Genomic DNA, 22,281 nt, shown 5'->3' on the forward strand with positions numbered 1-22,281 from the left:
ACACAAAGTGCTAGTGGCATCTCTTCACACAGGGAACCAATCAAGGAAGCAATAACTGCAAGGGAGCCCACCTTCACACAGGGTATATAAGCCGAGAGCAAGCACACACACACACACACACACACACGCACAGCAAGCTCTGCACTTCAGAGAATAACCTCAGTAGCTTAGGCTGCCAGAGACTGTGAAGTCAAGGGACTTTGAGGCACAAAACAGATGGATAAAAACTGAACTAAAAGGAACAGTGCACAGTATTATATTTACAGTAGGGGCCGATTTTAATTTATCTTGTAATAAATACTGTACATAAAGTTTGGGATCATATAGAGAGGACTAAAAAAAAAAGGGCTAGGTTGATTCAGTACTAAGGCTTCCATATTTTATTTTCAGAAATATATATATATATTTTTGTAATAATATTTTTTTGTCTTATTATACAATTGGGATCATCTTTTTTTTCCTTAATACTTTAGACTGCAACATTTTTTTTTTTATATAATGGACTGATATTTGAAGTTAGAATTTGGGTTACCCGTTTACCTGGGGATGATGGAACTACCACAGAATGAGGGAAACGTCAGCGTCTGGAATGCAACTGAAGAGTCGTTGCTGTGGAGCTCAACGACGAGCGGCAGGGTTTTCAACTGTAGCTCCGTCACACACTCGCACTGCTCCACTCCCGAGAACATCACCTCCCTGCTGACCAGAGATGAAGACCTGGCTAAAGTGGAGATAGCAGTACTGGCCGCTATCTTAGCTGTGGCTACTACAGGCAACTTGGGGGTGGTCATAGCCATGTACAGGATGAGACAGAAAATGACAAGGATGCACCTGTTCATCCTGCACCTTGGGCTCACAGACCTGGTGGTGGCCCTCTTTCAGGTGTTGCCCCAGATGATATGGGAGGTGACCTACAGGTTTCACGGCACCGATTTCATGTGCAGGACGGTCAAGTATTTCCAAGTCTTGAGCATGTTCGCCTCCACTTACATGCTCATCATGATGACTCTGGATCGCTACATTGCAGTGTGCCACCCTCTCAAGACCATCCAGCAGCCTAACAAGCAGGCATACCTGATGATCAGCACCACCTGGGTCATCAGCTCCATGTTGAGCATCCCTCAGGTCTTTATCTTCTCCCTCAAGGAAGTGGACCAGGGATCAGGGGTCTATGACTGCTGGGCGGACTTCAAGTTCAGCTGGGGGGTCCGTGCTTACATCACTTGGACCACACTGTCCATCTTTATCATCCCCGTGGCCATCCTCATCCTGTGCTACAGCCTGATCTGCTATGAGATCTGCAAGAACCTCAGGTGCAAGACCCAGACCCAGATGTCTTCGGCCAAGGGCGATGGCTGCCAGAACGGGCTGGTGATGACCTCCAGGGTGAGCAGCGTGAGGACCATCTCCCGAGCCAAGATCCGGACAGTCAAGATGACCTTCGTCATTGTCCTTGCCTACATAGCCTGCTGGGCCCCCTTCTTTAGCGTCCAGATGTGGTCCGTTTGGGATGAAAACGCACCCAAAGAAGGCAAGTTCTGTTTCCCATATATTTCAGTAATGTGACTGTTTACAAGGAAACTAAAAGAAACCTACACACACACAAAAAATTAAAAACAGCAGCAACTTTGCTATTTCAGGCACAGAGGCATAAACATACATGTGCCTGGCTAGCAGTCTGGGTTAAAAGACACATACCAAAACAGAATTTCTTGGTGCTGGTTTACTGCATTCTTGGGCCTGCCTGCATTGTCCAAATGTAGCTTAATCAGCAGGTACACAAGCTTCTAAACAAGCACTGCTAAATACAGCAATAGATTCGAAATGTCTGGCGAAGCTCTGTTATAGCGCAGGTCAATAATACAGTAAATAAGCATGCTTTTTATTCCATTGTGTAATCTTTTGGTTTAATTTCTTTAAATAAAAAGCTATTTAGTATGCATGTGAAATACACTGCACAATTCTATCTAGAATTTTAAAATTCAAAATAATTTCTTGTTCCTGATTAATATTATGGGTTTAAAATAAATAATCGTGGACTGTACTGTAACAGAAAAGATGTGCATGAATCTAAAATTGCTGTCTTTTTTTCACGCTTTCAAACTAAAATGCCAGTTTTGTGTGCTTGGCTGAATTATTGAGCTTTTAATAATCTGCAGTGAGACTGAAGTGCATTTTTATAGAAGAAAATTGGAGCAATTTGTGAGTAGTGGTGGTTTCAAATCAATAACGCTTTATTGTTAGAAACTCGAAACCTCAGGGGGGAAACCTTGTAGAAAAAATAACAAGAGCCTCTGCCATATTTTAAAACACTTTAAAATTCATTAAACAGATTGTCCAATACTATTACTGCAATATCATTGAATCAGAATTTTCATATGTCAAGGATGTGCCATTCTCAATGACACACTATACCTTTTTAAAATGTGTACTCTCTCTTAATAAATACAAAGTGTGATAATAATTTGGGTGTATATTGTCCATCTATTTATATTGTATATATTTTCATGCAAGTGAAATATTAACCAGTGCATGACCTACAGAGAGTCCTCATAATTGCACAACAATCGCACACTAGCTGAAAGGTTCAGAATACCTGAATAAAATCACCGCACTGCGTTTACAAACCTGTTTGCAATCGCATTGTGCACAGTTAATGAAAAATGATGCTAACATTCCCATGTTGCAGATTCTTCGGACTTCGCCTTCACCATCACCATGCTCCTGGCCAGCCTGAGCAGCTGTTGCAACCCCTGGATCTACATGTTCTTCAGCGGACCCCTGCTGCAGGACCTCACTAAGTACCTCTGCTGCAGGCGGCTCAAACCCAGCCTGAAAAGACAGGGCTCCACTGGAAGCCTTGGCAGCCGAAGAAACACAACTGTGACCAAAGCCAGCCACCGCAGCATGAACAGCGACGGCAGAACCGGAGCAAAGAGGGGGAACTTTCTGCAGAACTTCAAAGAGTTCTACCCCCCCTATGACGACACAGTCACCGAATCCGGGGTGCTTTAAAACAGTGTGGCATGAGAGATCTTGAGCGACTGGCCACTATATGTGAAACAAAGCCACGAGAATATACATTGGGTATGTGAAGACAGCTGGGAACAGATCAGTCTTTGTGGGGAAATGCCACTGCTGTTTTTTGTATATTATTTTTGAGCAGTGTGTAAAGTTTCATCTCATTTCACTCCACTGTGACCGGTGCCAAGTTCACCTCTGATGGCAATTGATCAGTGCATGAAGGTGGTCATTTTCTCCTGTGTGTGGTCATTACACCAGATGCATGAACAACAGGCTTTCTGTGTCTAGAGTTAACATGGACACAAATCATGACCACATAACTAAATCTGCCCGTTAAAATTTCAGTTTCTAGTGGTTTCCCATGGTTTGTATCCGTGATTTTACGTTAATTACGTTACTTATATTTAACATTAAATTCTATGAATAAAGCCATGCAGATAAATAAAATAAGGAAATGTATTAATAAGTTATAAAACATTTCATTTTATATACACCTTTTTTTAGCGGTTGCCTCTGACGATGGTTCCAGTTGAATTTGTAGCTGGACTGGGGTGTTTGCGCTTCAACCTGTGTCGCTTCAAATTTTTCTTATTCTTACTGTGATTGGCTGCAAAGACAACAGGACTAGCCAGAGATTGGACAATGTTGGTTGGGTTGGTTTTTTTTGTGTACAGTTTCCTACATTGTATTCTGGGAGATGTAGTTGTTAGTGGAAGTTTTAGGGGAAGTTTTTACGCATTAAATTCAACTTGAGTATGTATTTGGGATTTTTTAAGGCGGAGGTATGCAGCTTATCTGGACCGCTGAATACACTATTCATATAATTCTCTTATGATACCAGTAAACAGGAAATCATACAGGCAAAGCATGGGGCAAGCTTAAAATGGTGTCTAACATGAAGCTGTTTTAAGAAATCATTGAGTCTAATACATTTAATTAAATATGGAATGATTACCAGTAATTTGAGGGAGGCCCAACAAATGACAATGGATTCAAGATATACTAAAAGAATAGAGCTTTGAATAGAGGAAACAATCAATGCAAGTCTAAAACAGCGAAACTAATATTCAGGTCAGGTGCTTGGTGACAGCTTTGATTAGCTATTCAACAGGGCCAACATATCAACATTGACAGTTCTGTCACAAATATCAACCGTATTCAGAATCTACTATGTGTGAAAAATGCAGTAGGGCTTGGGTATGCCTGCATGCAGTAACCCTCCACAATATAGCTCAGGACCCCACTCAGGGTAATAGAGTTGCCTCACAGGGTAATGAAAGTTGCTCTTTTGCAATCACAGGACCACGTGCAAAACGAAAACCAAACTGCTTATGTTACAGAACTAGCAAGAAGGGGCGTGCCTGAGATCTCAAATTAACCTCCAAGTTTGTTTTTTTTAATTGTATTTATTTTGGGGGAAAAATAAACGGGGTTAACGTTGCTTTGTGAATATGGCTGATAAGAAACTCAGCTTGTCCAAGTTTGCTTTGCTTCTGTATCACAGTGGAAAGACTCCTATTGCTGAGCAGTTTCCCCCATTCCAGGTTTTGATACAAGCTTGATCAGCCCCAGTGTACAGCTAACAAGCTCAGGTGTGTATGATTAAACTCATCGTAAAACCAGGAATGGATCAAAGTGCTACGCAATGGGTGTCATATTATTTCCATCCCTGCAGTTCTATGAACCAATACACACTGGTTATTCACTGCAATACTGCATGGCTAATATACCAGCATCAGCGGTTTGCAGCACCAGGGTCACTGTCCCATGTTGGTTTCATGTCCATTGTGTCTGCAGATGGTTCTGCTGACGAATCTGGGTAAAATACGCTGGTAATATAATAATGTCCAGAACTGTCTTTTTCAAACTGTTTTGTGAAAGTGTATGTGGCATGTTAATTTGAATGTGTTGCACATGTTAGTGAAGCACCTGGACCCAGATCAAAACTGGAGTAAAAACAACACAGAAACCAATTCTGTGCATTCGAGGTGCGGTTCATTGTTGTAAAAGTTACAGAAAAAGTATAATTTTTCTACTATTTAATTCAATTAGCGTCGTATATTAGTGTATGTTGTTACTGGTTTTACTGGAGTTTTGAGTTGTGCAATGTTCCTCTTTCGTTTTGTACTGTCATTGTTTATTTCTAATAAAACTGTGTAACATTTTCAGCCACTGATTCCTTCAATAAATTATCACATTTCAAGTGCCTTATTGCATCGATTCTAAACCAAGACTGGAGTCCTTCGAATCTGCGCAGTTATCAGCCGGTTCGTAGAGTTGAGATGGTATGTACACTCCATTCATTGATCAAAGATATAATTAGATATTATATGATTTTAAATTAGGAACTGTTGTTTTCTTGTTCTTTTATTGATACAAGATGTAATTTTGAATAATTTCGGTCAGATTAATCATTGTCAAAACGAAGCCCCGCGACACCCCGCAGCACACGCAGTCTGGACCAGCACTCCAGTTGATGAAACTTGGAGCCGATGCCTCATTGAAGTGTAGAGGACTCCATTCACAGCGCTTCAAAGGCAGTGTTTAGTAGTAAAAGCCTGCCCCCTTGTGGAACAAACAAGGTATAACCAGGTTTTCTGACACTACATTGCTAAGAGTTTATAAACATATACAGGACTACAAACCGGGGGCTTGTGGGTACAAGTTTCCTTGGAAACCATTAGGTACTACACTCCAGGGGTTTGTGGGTACCAGTTTCCATGGAAACAGTTCTAAACGAACGGGGTCTTCATTATGAGTTTAGAAAGGTTTCCATGGTATCAGTTTCCATGGGAACCATTCTAAACGAATATGCCCAAACAATACTTTTGATTCAGTTATTATGCAGAGTTACAATGTATTTAATGTATAAATCTTTTTGCACACTATAACCCTAACCCTAACCCTACCTATTTTCTGATACAATTGTGTACTTACATATATGGTGCAGAGACGTACACATTAAGTACACTAACTATATAGGAGGCTGTGTGGTCCAGTGGTTAAAAAAGGGTTTGTAACCAGGAGGTTCCCGGTTGTGACCCTGAGCAAGTCACTGAACCTCCTTGTGCTCCGTCTTTCGGATGAGACGTTGTTGTAAGTGACTTTGCAGCTGATGCATAGTTGACACACCCTAGTCTCTGTAAGTAGAGCACAGTAAACAGACCCTTAATGTGAAGTGTTACTCAGTATTACATACTTTGTTTTCTACATGCAAAATGTATACCGACCAGTCTGTCAGTCCACCACTGTCTGTCACAGCATCAGAGTTGAACTTAAGTTTAATTGAAAATTCCAGGATGGAACACTGACATTGTTCTGCACTTTTTCCCCCAAAACACCCAATAATCCACCTTCCCCTAAAGAACCCCCCCAATTCAACATTTACAGCTCCCATAATTTCCATAAGATCCACCTGACCCAATCAGCATTCTCCTTCACTCCCCATTGTCTTGATAGGGGTGTGCTCAGGACCTCCATCTGTCGGTTTGTCACAAAACCATGAAAGTTTACATGCATTGAGATTTTGTACCAGTAGATGGCAGCACATCATACACAACAAGGGTAGTGTTTTATATCAAGTATGGGACAACTTATCTTTAAATCAAATAGTGTATTGATTACTGTGTGCAAGGATTTTATTGCCATTGTTTACGTGTTTCATTCTGAAGATCATTTCAGTTTTATTTCTGGTCATTTTAAAATTGATTTCCATCATTCCAATACGTCCTTAATCACATTGTGATCATTCATTCATTCTTTACATTGCAGTGTCGTTCAATCACCACCAGGGGTAGGACTTGCGCTATCTTTAAACATGTTGCTCAAGTTTTCTGTATAACGACTGGAATAAATGATGTATTATTATTATTATTATTATTATTATTATTATTATTATTATTATTATTATTATTATTATTATTATTATTATTATTTAATACGCTAAATTCAAATAAATGATTCTGACATACAAAGGGCCTATGTTTTCAAAGAATTTCCCCAATCTTTAATTAACTCTCCTGTGCGTTATTTTGGGGAAGGAGAAAACAAAATATATAAATGTTACAAAATGAAAAACACACTCCTCATTGCTTAAGAGCACTTGGACTACGGTGCTTAGTTGTTTGGTTGTATGTCAAATTAACAGACGTTTTATCTCTTTAAAAGAAATAGGAGTTAATTAAAGACGGGCGGAAAAACTTTGAAAATACCGGAACTCGGAAAACACCCAAACCTTCAGGTACGGTAATAAGAAAACATATATATATATATATATATATATATATATATATATATATATATATATATATATATATATATATATATATATATATATATATGAATCTGCCTGTTTCTTCAATACCTTTGGTGTTTTTAAAAACGTAATTCATTTCCAGTGCATACAAACTGAACGTCTTAAATTGTGTTTGTTTATAGTTTATTGTATGTTATATACATTCGGTTATTCGTGATATATATAGTTGCAATTTTAATAATAATATTTTTTTTTTATTATTTTTTTTTTATTAATGCAGTCGCTACAGACGGGATCCTTTGTTTCGTTTTGCTTGTGATATACAAGCATAACATGCACAATACATATCCTGGGCTTCGTTAGACACGTCAACGCTCGATACAAGCCAGAGCAGCGAAGTGGAAGTTCAAAGTCAGAACACGGCGATAATCACTGCAGTAAATCAGGCGAGCTTTGTCATACACACACACACACACAGCTTTGCGGTTTCGCGGCTCAGTGCAAGCGAATGCATGTCACAAAGAGTCCGTCCTAAATAAAAACTTATCCATAAGTATCCTTACTCCTATATCAGTGTCTAGCTTATTTTTAAATATGGGCTGAGTAATGTCACCAGATTGTTGTTGCAAAACCACTAGATGGCGCTCGAAGCACGCATTTAAACAAGCCATGCTTCCCAGAGATCAAGCAAAAACAACGCGCAAAACCTTTGAGAAGACCAGGGAGAATAGCACAGACCTTTTGAGTGTTGATTTGATGATGCAAGCTGGCTCTTTATATTATTGGATGATGAAGTTTAAATGTATATTCACTGTACATTGAAACGTACAAACTTAAACAACATCAGTCTACCCAGACGAGATACTGCAGCTAATTATTCAAATAGTTTATCAGTTACGTTTCCTCTTTATATAGAGATTGTGAAGTTTAACGTTGTATATACGCATTGCTGCAGATTCCAACCTCTACCACTAGAAGGCAGTACAGTCATGGTGATCTATATATAAACCTATATAAAATTAATGATTAATTAATTCATTCATCAGGAGTGAAAGTATGAAAAATGGATACATTAACAGCTCAGCAGACCCAACAATTGAAATGAAAAAAAAAGCCTATTAATACACACACTGTTTAAAATCTTCTGCGCTCGTTTGATGTTAATTTAGCATCCTTCGATCGTTGCTTTTTCCAGAACCATGTGTACTTGGAATCATGAATAACGTTTAACTAAAATCTTTGTTTATTGAGTGCTCTGGTTTACGTAGTGTAACTCATACCCTGTCATTGATTCAAGAGAAGTATCTATAATGTTTCCCAGATTTGTAAATGTAATTCATTACATATTTTCTATGGGTTTGCTTACAAAGTTAAAGCGTGAAAATTGCAGCTAAACAACACAGACCTGATGGATATTCTATTTTTAAAACCTCTATGTAACTTTTTTTATTTATTTTTTCTGTAAATGTGTTTGTATCAATATTTCGGAATATTTTTTTTTCTGAAACGTTTTCCCAAAATTGAAACGAAAATAAGATAATTTGTTTTAACGAAGTATGCAAGTTTTGTATAATTACTACGAGTTTTAGTTAAAAAAATAAATACTACTACTACTAATAATTTATTTGGTAAAAACTTTAGCCAATACCATGTCAATATCAATTGCGAAACTACAGAACAGGAGTCTAATTGGCAAAAACAGACAGGAAAGCATTCTTCTTGCCATTTAAAAATCGTGAAAAGAAGACACACATTTTGACAAGGTGGCCCGTGTTTTGAAGCAAACATTTTCTGAAATAAATCAAACATTTAATGGTATATATTTTAATAGTGTCTGGACTCAACAGCATTGCCAGCAGCACGTTTTATGGCTGGGCTTGACTGTTGAAATTATACTGTCCCCTTCAGAAATAGAATTGCGTTTAATTCATTTCTACCGTCATAAATAACGCTTCAGTCTTATTGTCTGAGAGTTTGAAGCTGTGGAAGGGCATTCTTGAAGCTTGTAATGTACCAACCCTCTTTGTGTTTCAATAAAAGGTCGTTTTTACAGTGTACCATTTTAGGAAGAGTTTTAAATGAGGTGCGCGGTACTGGGGATCACTCAGGAATGTTACAGTTTACTTGAGACGGCAAGCCGAACCTAATAAGCTAAAAAGCAACACCACCTGCTAATGCTGCAAGATAAACTTCACTCACAATGTTATGGAATATTTAGTTCAACACGGTTTTTTTCTTAATAATTTGTAACATTGCCATTTTTTTTCTTACACAAACGGTGCGAACTTGGAAAATTGTATCCCGAGTTTGTATTGTATGACCGTATTTAAATATCAAACTCAAAATTGACAAAATACCTTATCTTAAATAACCACACTGTATTAACATTAAATCATTCATTTAATGTACTTTACACACAGTTATTTGATTGAAAATAACATAAAAAATACTGAAATTCACGCATTTAATAATGCTGTCCTCTCCATCATATCATTAGGTGTATTTTTACAAGTGCAGTGAGACAGGCTGGGAAGCAGTGTCCAGTTGCGAGAAGCTCACACATGGGTCGCATTTAAAAGCACAGTGATGTCATTGATGAAAAGACCTTCCATTTCTCCGGGGAGCTGGTCAAAATGAAGCTAATTGAACCCGCCATTCAATGTTATTAAAATAATGGGTAACACACTTTACTATGCCAGAAAGTGGCAGGAATTCAAACGCAATTACATATAAACTCAAAGACAATTTCCTATTTAGTTGCACTGAAATCATCTTTTTCAGTTTCTGTTAAATTGCACACCTTACTCCCCTTATTCTGTCTGTTCTCACCACCACCTTTTTGAAAGGCGCTACCTTCATAACAGGTGTTGATAATGTGTTTAAGCATGAACTAACCTAGGAGTTGCAATACTTGAGACCGAGAGCTTAACAGTATGAAGACTGGATGTGTGAAACATATGAAGAGCATCTATTGCACAGCTCCATCTCTGTCTACTGTCAGTCATCTGTGCAGCAGTGATATCACCCCTTTGCAGGAATGCTTTTCAAACACAAGTTTAAAAAAACTCTTTTTTTTCTAGCCAGTTCAGAATTACCAATGTACTAATAATAACCTGTGACAATGCTAAAGCTGCAGTTCAGAGCAGACCTTGATGGCAGTCCATTTGGTTTACATCTGCCACGGATTGCCCCGGGAGTATAGTAGGTTATAAAACAACATCCTATTCAAGCTCTGAAAGAAAAAAAAAACAGACTTTAAATAAAGGGGTTTAATAAACTGATATTTTAACCCTGGTAAATATGTAACAACTTATTTATAAAAGTGTATCCGGCATTAACAATGAAATACATTTTAAAGCCCTCTTATGCACTTAGAAAAGAGGGTTCTTAAAAAAGATTCTATGTAGAACCTTTTTCTGGAACCCCTTATTTCGGTTGGGTTCTATAAGCATCTGTTCTTATGCACGAATCCACAGAGGGTTCTAGATGGAACCCCTAATTGAGTTCTAAAGGTTCTGTGCCTGCTGGAACCTTGTTTTCTAAGCATGCGTGCTATGGTGTATATCTGTGTGGGAAGATGGACAGTCACATCCTAAAGCATGTACTCCATTCGGGCTTAGTAAAATCATAACCCCGACGTCTTGGATACTGAACGAGATCCTAACATCATACTAGGTGGATGTTAATATTTGATTGTTTGGAAATCATATTCTTTTTGTTTGCTTTGCTTTAATTAAATTATTATTATTTATTTCTTAGCAGACGCCCTTATCCAGGGCGACTTACAATTGTTACAAGATATCACATTATACATTATTTCACATTATACAGATATCACATTATTTTTACATACAATTACCCATTTATACAGTTGGGTTTTTATTGGAGCAATCTAGGTAAAGTACCTTGCTCAAGGGTACAGCAGCAGTGTCCCCACTGGGGAATGAACCCATAACCCTCCGGTCAAGAGTCCAGAGCCCTAACCACTACTCCACACTGCTGCCAAAAATTACAGACTGTGTCTTCTGGTGAATGTGTGTGTACCTGTATACCGTTGCTTCCCTGGGGTCCACACTAATCCAGCTGTTGATACAGTAGCTCATTATAATGCAGGGAGGGGATTGTGGATTGGCTGACAGCGGCATGCCTGTGCATATTAATTCTGAATATTTAATAGGAAACCTGGTAACAAGCAATTCGATGCCTTGATTGGGTACTGAGACATAAGCCAAGAAGCTGCCTGTATTAATTCCAGTGTTTCCCTTCGCTTGCAATCTTTCTTAAAAATACCAAAGTTCCTGCTAGACTGTATTGAATAGTGTAAAACGCATTTAGGTTGGATTTACTAAGATTCCTTTTACTTCATAATGGTGCACAACTTTTTATTTTTGTTCTCTAAAATAAATTAATATAAAAGGTGAAACACTCAAATGTGAAAACTCTGCAGTTATATAATTTAAGCTAGATGTGGAAATATACAAGAAAATATGAATGATGTGTAAATAATCATGTATATATCAATATAATATATGCATCTATATACTATGTATATAAAGTGACATTCATTTTTTAACGATTCATCTAAATCTAATCTGAATCTGTTTCTTGTACATTTGCTGAATATTTAACTAGAAACATACAACTTCCTTCAGAGGACCTCAGAGGCCACATATGTGCACCAAGCTGATTTATTTAGATTTTTTTGGTTCCCAGTCCAGGATGTTATCAAGTTTATCCCAGGGGACTACGTACAGGTTTCAATTCACATTCAGTCATTCATACCATAAACAGAAGTTAAAGACAAACTACAACTGTGCACAGAAACATAGTTAAAAACAGTTGCAGGACTCCTTTCAATAACTTAAAAACTGGGAGCACCGCATGTCATTATTTCAACCAGAATGTTATTACTCTTAATGGAGTAAGACAAGCAAAGGGACACGTTCCTGTAGACTTCTTAGCAGATGCAGAGATACATCGGTAATTCATTTTAATGTATGTGGGATGTGATCTGACAGCGTCTCCATCACAGTATTACAGTGTCATCACACACATGTCTTTTACTGTATGTCAAAGAGTGGAAGTCAAGCTTTCCTAGTGTTAAAAAACAAGTGATGCCACTTTAACAGTGTTACAGCCACGTCAGAACATGCATCATCCTCTTAGAAATCACCATCCTGCATCCAGTAAAAGGTATAGATTATCCTCTTCGCTTGAAGTGTTCAAAATGAATCTCTAATTACTGTTTGCAACTTCCATACCTGTTTTAATTCACGGTCTTCCAAAACTTCACAGCATCTCAATTAAACTGAAAAAGCAAACATTTTTACCAAGGCTAAGATACTACAGCATATATTGGGCAGAACGATGACTCTTACTAATTCACGTGGCCTGTTCAATTGTTGTAAATGACAGTGGAGTGAATTATTGAAATAGGGGTTTTTATGATTTTTACAGACAGACGTACACTAAAGATACTGATGTCATGCACTGTTAGATGTATGATTTTAATAAACCACAAAGAGCCAGAATACTCTAGGTATTTTTTTTTTTTACCAAAATGTAATTCACACACAAAAAAAGAACATAGTTAATAGCAGAACTAACTATGGCCAGGCGCAAATCCTTAAATTAACATTCTGAGAATGAGGCTATGGGGTTAAAATCCCTTCCCTGCACAATGCATGTGCAGAATGTGGCCAGGTTCTAATTGATTCATTGACAGTCAATTAGACCTGACCACATGGTATAAAAGAGAAGCCAGCCTTTGTTCTGTGGTTCAGTGGTTTGTTTTAAGAAAGGGCTGAGAGCAGCTGGATGTGCTCTGTGCTGCATCATGATAGCACATTTTGGTTGACACTTTATTTAGTATTTTTGGTTTGTTTGTTTCAATCTTCTGTTTGCTTTGTTATAAAATAAAAGTGCGCGAAAAGCACTTTAAAACTACAATCTCCTGTCTCCTGCCTCAGCTGTTACCATCAATTGCCCTGACCGCATCGCTACCCTTCCAAGCGATGCGAAGTGGTGTAAATCCATCTCAAAGAGTCCCATGACCTAAAGAGTAACAGTCTTTAGATTTGCCTCCGTTAAGATCAATTGAACAGAATGCAAAATATGTGTGAGAATAAATTAAAAAATAAAACTAAAGAAACTTCTAACTAAATTTGTCATCCCATTTTGAAGAATAATACGTACGCTATATTGGTCAAAATAGTGTGGACTGCGGCTCGGCTCCCTTTGGGAGAAAGCTCTCTCCCTGGTAGAAGTATTTCTACTCATCTGCTTGTGAAAGGGGCCAGGCAGGAGCTTACCAAGAGGCCCTGTGTTTTGTTCTGTTACACATCAATGGGACGTCAAGCTGAGTCCGGCTCTCACAGACTCGGGATTAAAGGCTTTTTACCAGATTCTGGTAACCCCTCCTTCCTGACCAACACACTCCAACAATAGACTGAAAGAAACACATTCTTAACTCTTCAAGTACTAAGATGTAATTTGCAGGTGGCTGCTGCCTGTGCAGCATGCTGCAGCAGAGGAGGGCAGTCTAACTCCGACGCGTCTTTCAAACAATAACTCCAATCTGCCATGCGCTGCACTCTTCAGTGGAAGAATAAAACCACTGTAGGAAACAGAACAAGGCAAAGAAAAACAAGGAACAGCACCCACCTCCAGCTTAAGGAAAGGAAAGGCATCGATAACAGCATCTTCTATTTGACAGTCCCCTGATATTGTGTTAAACATACTATATAAATGGCTTCAACACCCCCCAACCAGAAGTTCGGTCAGTTAGATTTTTAGGATTAAAGGCAATGTCATGTGATCGCTGTCTGTTGGAATGGTCTACCCTGTTGATTTGATTCAGGACAACTTTGAAACTCTCCTTATAAAAATAAGAGAAATTACAGCTCCTCCACTGTTATTGGATTGCTGGTGTTACACAGCAATGTGCACTAGGTGACGCTGGCACTGACCACTCTATATACCGGTTAGGGCCCCTCCTCTCTCTGTCACATTGGCTCAATGCATCTTACACAGGTAATACAAAAATAATACAATAGTACTGAAAATAATACTTTTTAGTGCTGCTGGTGCTGTATTTCAAATAAAAATGAATACAGTTAAATTATTTGCTTTTTTTATTCAGTGGAAAAGCCATATGAGCTACAAACAGCTTGTTTACAAAGGCGTCCCAAGAGGAAGGCAAGTTACAGTTACACACAAGCATGCAGTAAGCAATCCATGTATTATTGTATTCATTTCACATGATATACACTCACAAGGCTGGTTGCTATCTCTTAAAATGAGAATGTGGCACTGTGGATCTGAGTTCTACAGGTATTTTATTAGTTATAAATGTTAAGCAAGGGCACTAAGAACCACTCAGAGTTATTGCAAACACCATTAATATGTTACTATATGTGGAAAGTGATTTGTGGCTCTGTGACCTCTATGCCTATTCTGTTTTAAACAGCAGGATCGGAGAGACGAGAACTAAATAAAGAAACTTAACAGCAGACCTTTGCAAAAGTCAATAAAAAATGCTATTAGGAAAAAAAAAAAGGAAATGTGTATTATTTTTGCTGGAATACAGTACAGTACAGTACAGTTCTCGCTGAGAAACATGGAAATCAAATCAAATTAGCATCTGGCTGGTGCTAGATTTTACTGGGGCCACCCGTGATTTAATATTGAATGCTCAATAGAAATGAGATTCTAGACGAGCCCGTGTTTATTCCAGTTAAACTTCAGCGCGCCAAGCAGAATGGATTTTCCCCAACATGCTGCCATTCCCTCTGTCTTCTTTGACTGGATAATCAACGGTACCCTTTAATAGATATGAAGCCACTACAGGATCTGATTGCTTCCAGCTGATTGGTGTGCAATCCCAGGGAGCAACTCTGACATGAATTGTTCTCACCGCAGGCATCTGCGTCGCTCAGTAGAGAACTCCGGGTTTATCAACCAATGCAATTACAGTGCCAGCCCACGACAGCTGTTTTTTTTTTTTTTGCAAAGTGTACTTTATTTTGTAAAAACAAATAGGAAAAGAAATAGATTATTAAAAATCCCTTGAATGAAATGTCTGTCGTTATCCCTATCAACAAGTAGTGCAAATTAGAAAATAAAATATGCTAAATATCTCCCCTTGTGTGATCTAGAGATTAGAACAGCCTTCTCATATCTTATCCATAAGTAATATTACAGTTCAGGTTTCCAAAGTAAAAGCATAGTTAAGTTAAACAAGCATGCTTTCACTGTGCTTTTTCACACATTTAATAAAGCACAGATAAGCATTGTAAAGCCAAAACAGCTATGGTAAATGGGTAAGCATGTGAACATTGTAAAAAGGCAGCAGGTTTACTGTGGTAAACTTTTGTAAGGGTTATTTATGCACAGAACGGTATGCTTTCCTCTGTGGTATATGTGCAGAACTGCAACTGCAAAGTTAGTGCATCCAAATGCTACTTTTTTATTTTAAAGCATGGCTCAGACTGCAGCTGCCACTGAATGAAACTGTGAGAGATCCTCTGACACAGACACAATCGCATCTTCAACCACAGAAACAGACTTTTCAAAGTGACGCTGCAGACACGATTCACAGGATCGCTAGAACTTTAGGTTGGGTTGAGTGTAACTCTGAAAAACCTTGACGAGGTCTCGGGTGTGTATCCTCTTGGGGTGGCTACTTCCTCGCACTCTTAATCACATCACTTAAATAAACAGAGGGACATATTCAAGCATTTACCCCTGTGATAAGGTAACACCAGTATTTGTTCTCTCTGTAATGGATGTTAAAAAGCTTTAACATTATGAGTTTTAAATCATTAGCTCATAAGTTTAATGTACCAGGTCCTGTGTGGACCTTGCAGTAGTTGCCTCTTGCTGTAACTTTAGCAGTTTGTCACTAAGCATGCTGGTTAATGCTTTGTGAATATAGCCTGCAGAATGCTGTACAGTTACCAGTCATTTAGGATAGCAATTAAACAGACATTGTATCAAATAAAAAGGGGGTCAGTGTACTTCCTAATTTTGAGGATAATATCTTCTGTCAATTCTGTAAGTTTACTGTGCCAAACCTGTGATAGATGTCATGCAGACATATTTAACAGTAAGCATGGAAAAGGCATGATAGGGCATTGAGAGATATAGTACAGTGTGGGCTAGGCATGTTAGGGAGTGAATTGCAGAATTACTATGCAAAGTAGTTGGCTACTCCAGTTAAAAGGATATGCTGATTTCTGGTACTACACAAGAACAGGTTAAGTACAGTGGCCCTGGTTTAGTTTGAAATGAAATGGGCATTTGCATAATACACCTAACACGTGCACACTTGTACTGCTGGGAGCTCCGTGTGGTTTATTTCTGATAATTGCACAGGGAGAGTTCAGCTCTAATTCATTTGAAATCTGAATCGAGACCTCCGTTCACGTGGAGAGGCACTCTATGCAACGTTAATGTCACAGACTGTCATATTTTATTGTAAATGTGTTATTTAGCTATTTATTTTATTCACTGCCAAGTGTTTTTTTTTTTGCTTGCAGAGTACACTGTGCAATTACTGAAGCAGTGCATCATTGAGTGACATTGCCCAGCAATTGGGTAAACTAACAGAGATGTTAGCAATCCGCACTTGTACAATTTAACTATTTAAAAATATGTTTTAAGGCTTTAACCATATGTGCTTGCTAATGCCTTCCATGGTATAAGGTGGATTTGGGGTGTTAGCTAAACCTGTTATTCTATAATTGTAACATAACAAAGGCATCCAAGTTAGTCATTACATTGTGTCTCTAATTACTGTGTCTTTACATAGTAGTTACTTAGTAAATACATGTGGACTTACACATAATTACAATGTTATTGTGCATAGTTACAATGTACTTAAAGTTTAAATCTTTTTGCACACTATATGTAACTACACAATTGTATCAGAAAAGGTTAGGAACCTATGGAATTAAATACTACCTTTCATACTTGAGCATAATCACTGCGAAAAAAAATGCAAAATTCGTTGCAGGGAAAAAAAAATCGAAACAGGTTTGATTTTTGGATGAAAAACGCCGCGATCACCACCCTGTCCTGCTCAACTTGGATATAATCTGAAGGCAATATGGATCGGGTGCAAGCTGCTGCATGGTATTGCTCCAAAGAAAAAGAGAAAGAAAGAGAAGAATGTGGATTCACCCTATAATAACGAGTAATGGGAAACCCTAGGGGAGCACCAGCGTCTTGTGCAAGCGCTGAAATATACTGTATATATATCTATATCATCTTGTGTCATTGGTAACAAATAGTCTAAAAAATGTTATTGACAACACAATTAGAAGTAGACACAGGAATACCAAACACAATCATTTCGATGCATCCTGATGTTTTTAAGTAAAAGCAGGTAGATGGTACTGCCAATGCAGATGTAACGTAGATGGAAACCTGTAGTCAAAACAGTGTGTTTATTTTAACATAACAATACTGCTTACTTTCTAATTTCCTCATATTTTCCCAAAATGTCTCTTTGTATTCTTTATCGAGATATTTCTTGTGCTGATATCAGACGTTCCCCCATCTTGCCTGTGACGCGCAAGTCTGAATACAAAAACGTCGGGCGTAAAAACACAACGAATAATCTATAGTGTGTATAGCCCTTTGGAGTTAGGGTTAGGGTTAGGGATAGGGTTAGGGTTAGGATTAGGGTTCTATCATGCAAAATAATAAAAAATAAGCACATTGTAACTATGCATAATAACATTGTAATTATGTTTAAGTGCACATGTATTTAATAAGTAACTACTATGTAAATACACAGTAATTAGAGATACTTCATGAAAAGTGTTACCAAAATTATTTATTTTACTGGTGATTGAATTGTCAGAAGAAATGTCTAAAACAAAATCAATTGATTCTGACTGGCAGATAGAAACAGGTTGCATGTATATAATGTAGGGAAAAGGTAAAAGCATGTATTAGCAATATAAAATGAGACAGCGATTTGACTAATAAATGATGGCAACAAATGACATGAATTCTAATGCAATGGCTGTCTTTCCTATGGTGTTCATCTTGCATTCATTATGAATGTAAATTATGCGTTTGTGTTGGCAGCTAGGCTGTACTGCAGAATTACTGCAATAAAACTGCAGTATTTCGGATTAAGTGGCAGGACAAGAAAGGCACATAAAGGACAGCAACTCTTCTGATGTTATGCATGCAAGGGGAATATTTTACTTTAGATTGACCTTGATAATTGAATTAGAGCCACACTTGCAAACCTGTTCAATGGAAACAATACCTATGTAACAACTGTTACATATGTACATTCTCTGGCATATTGTGTTATCCAAGTTTGAGAGCGAATTTAATGAGAAACACCATGTTTTCTGTGATGCAGCGATAAACAACCCGAAGCTATCAAGCAGCACATTTCATGGCACTGTTCACTATACAAACAATTTGCCTTTTTTTTTTTTAATGGAACAATTTTAAACAGTTCTTGCATAAAACAGTCAAATGCTTCTCTACATAAAACTGCTTCAGAAGGAAACCTCCTATTGGATGTTACCCTGAGCTTTATTTGTTATGTTTAAAAGAAACTTGAAAACATAAGCATATACTGCAGTCATTATCAACTCAAGGCAAACAGGCATGTGTTGTACTTTCAACTGAGTTTATTTAATATGGGCTGAAAAATCTGAAAACAGTCTGAAAACATCCCGCCACAATGTTAAAAAAAAAAAGTTCTGCAATGAAACTCAACACAGCTTTGGTTGCTGCTGCCAAATTCCGTGCCCTTTTAGTGAACCCTCACCCTTGAACTTGTCTGGGTCACATAACCTTCTGCGAAATACAGACAGCACACGTCTCTTTTTATTCACCACTTTCCGTTTTTAACAGTCGGTCTCCATAGCACTCAGGAAAATACGAGGGGCTGCTAGCGGGAGAAAATGTCACTTGGAGACATTACACAGGGATAGTGGGGCTCTGCTTAGCTTTGAAAACTGCCCCCCCCTTAGTCTTTCTCCATTATTTAAAATGTTTCACAGATTCTTGCATCTTAACCCTTTCATGCATCAATTATTAAAAATAGCTGTTTTTTTCCCCCCATTGCTTTTGTGAAGTAGTGGATAGGACTCTGGACTCTTGTATGTGATATCTTGTAACAATTGTAAGTCGTCCTGGATAAGGGTGTCTGCTAAGAAATAAATAATAATAATAATTTATATGGGGAAAAAATGTCATCCTCCTATGAGGTCATCATGCAAGAAAGGTAACACATTATCTACTAGCCAGATATCAGGCTATCATGCATTTGCATCTTCCATATGTCCCCATATTAAGATTAGAAGAGAGGGTTTTATATCAGTCCCCATGTGTGGTTGCCATACAGGAAAGGGTGTTGTAAAGAAATCTGTAATGTAGATCCTTATTTATTACAAGAGGTTATAAGCACTGCTTGGTCTCAATAATGAACTTATGGTTTTTGTACTTCTCCAGATAAGGTGTTCGTTTACTTCTGCAGCTTTAAATTCAAAAGCACTGTTGCTCTTGCAGGAAAGAGGAAGGCCCCATACTAGGGCGGGGAGAGGCAGATGAAGTATTGCTATTTAAATGCGGTTGTTTTTTACGGCATAAATCACACTTAAGTCTCCATTCGCACAGTTCCTGTGGATGCACAGATTTTATCTACAACCGGTGACAATGTCTATTCAGACAGTAATAATCCCCAGACTATAATAGTCCTTAATAGTACTTAATGTTCCATATACAGTGTATCTGATGATAATGGGACAGGCAGAAAACACACACACACACACGCCTACAGACATGCTTGTATCACCAAACTAAACAGCAACATCAAATACATCATCAAATCAGTATTGTTCTTACAATATCATTTTGCATGTTGTTGTAAGAGTAGCTATTGTTTAAACTGGATTAATAGTTATGGAGCAAGTTTATATTTAGTTACTTATCCTATGAAATGCCAGAAGTACCAACTCAGTCTTAATATTTCAATTAGCTGGATAATGGTTCAGCTTTGCTGGCCAGTCATTTTGCTTGGATGAGGTGTTGGGTGGAGTGAGATATACAAACCATCTCAGCCGTGCTGCCAACCAGCTGGACCAACCCATTAAAAAGCTGGGCTTGAAATCAGGACAGGGAGGAGTTTTCCTGCTTTCTATTTTTTTTTTTTATTTCACCACTTAACCAAAGTGGCCCCCATTCTGATAATCTCTTAGTACATTTTTTTTAGTTATATCCCAATAAACTTAAAAAAGACATCCACTTTGGACTGCATGAAAATGAGTTTCCTGCTGTAGTAATTCTTGCCTGTAGTTGGAAAGCTCCAAATTCCAAATTCCTACAAGAGAATCGGAACAGTTACTGTACTAACTTGATCTAATTGTGTGCTACTAATGATGTTGGCCTATATTTTCCCCTGTGGGTAAAATTGCAGGCAAATTGCCCTATACATAAAGTATATTCATCACATGATCTTTTTTTTCATCCACTATAGCCTTCACAAATTAAAATGAACCCCTCTCTGCACCGTACTCAAAAAAGATTTAGAGTCTAATAGAAAGGCTGCTCTCTTTCTTAATTCCACAAAACCATTTTTAAATTGTCCTGTTCAACATGTTCACCTAGTGTCTTTCAGAACGGGAAAAGCACCTACTGGAAATACAGCTCAGATAGTTATTTTAAGCACTCTCGAAGTGCATCTAAGATCTGACTTATAGTTTTTTTATTCTCCTATCAGATCAGCCAAAATAATGGACTCCGATACCTGGTGTGTTTATGAAGAGTGTCCGTTCCATTTCACCAGGGACTGACATACACCTGATAACGAATTCCGGATTGATAACAATGTAAACTGTTTGTCATCTTACCGTATATACAAATACCTTGTGTTTATTTCATTTTATTTTAAAAAAGTGCTGCTCATCACATAAGCAGACCAGGACTGTAGCCCCACATGTAAACATTAAACATTGCTTTGTAGTTTCTGCACTTCAGATCTGCAATCCCTAACACTGGATATTTTAAACAAAATGTCCCGTGTTTATAAACACTGCTGGAGCTCTGTAATGAATTTATAGTAATGCATTTCTGGCTTTGTCCAAACATTCCCCTTTTACTCACTCTTACGATAAAAACCTGAGACTGTTTAGGCTTCACAGTCAATACAAAAGCAGTAAGCTTAGTGGAAATCTAATAACTTTTGAGTTGAATTAACAAACACTAGGCAAAGAGGGAACATCTTTTACCAATAAATAACAGTAAAAATTAAATAAATCATTAAATATCATCAGAGTTTTTTTTTTCTTCTGCATATCTAATATGTTTTTACAGATGTTTAAACTCATGCTGTTTAATAAGAGTCGATGCTATACTCGAATCGCACTAGCTTTAGAACTATGAAGAAAAAAATGATTTCAACTAAAAACATTATTGAATTAAACTTTTTGTGGAAGTGGTTGACTGTTTGTGTCTGGATAATGTAGATCATTTCCCTTTACTATTTTACTATTTATTACGTGTCTCAATGGAATGTCAACACAAATACATATATACATATATATATATATATATATATATATATATATATATATATATATATATATATATATATATATATATATATATCAACACTAATACATATACATATATATATAATTAAACTGTTCGGTTTATCATTTTAACTGGTGGTAAGAAACTCAGACTTAAATACTTTAAACAGTGCTTAAATTTGTAAAATAAAAATGCAATTAAAAATATATGTTTTTTACATTATAACACTGGCAAGGAATAGTTCAGAACAACGCTGGTCTTTTTTTTTCTAGTTTCATATTAATGTGCTTTTTATTCCTTTCAGAAAAGAAACGGGGGCACAGTGTTCTCCTGTTTCAAACCGGGCTCTGTCTCTTGTTAAAGACAGTAAATTGGAGTGTGGGTTGATTAGATCGGGGATACTGCCTTGCCTTGGGGAGCCCATCGCCCAGCATCAA

The 22,281-nt window shown here is 37.6% G+C and overlaps 1 protein-coding gene across 2 annotated transcripts; it reads left to right on the forward strand.

Annotated features, from left to right (window-relative positions):
• The first annotated feature begins 189 nt into the window (after positions 1 to 189).
• Positions 190 to 5,068, forward strand: LOC117435559 (vasopressin V1b receptor-like). 2 transcript variants are annotated; one of them, XM_059005100.1, is made up of 2 exons: positions 190 to 1,540; positions 2,690 to 5,068. In XM_059005100.1, the coding sequence occupies exons 1-2, from the start codon at positions 547 to 549 to the stop codon at positions 3,013 to 3,015; spliced, it is 1,320 nt and encodes a 439-aa protein (XP_058861083.1). In that variant the 5' UTR covers positions 190 to 546; the 3' UTR covers positions 3,016 to 5,068. The 2 variants fall into 2 exon arrangements, with proteins under 2 accessions (XP_058861083.1, XP_033914739.3); XM_034058848.3 differs by having other exon boundaries at positions 190 to 1,531.
• Positions 5,069 to 22,281: the final 17,213 nt, after the last annotated feature.

The sequence above is a fragment of the Acipenser ruthenus genome, chromosome 30 (genome assembly GCF_902713425.1).
Source record: "Acipenser ruthenus chromosome 30, fAciRut3.2 maternal haplotype, whole genome shotgun sequence".
Taxonomy (NCBI): Eukaryota; Metazoa; Chordata; class Actinopteri; order Acipenseriformes; family Acipenseridae; genus Acipenser; species Acipenser ruthenus.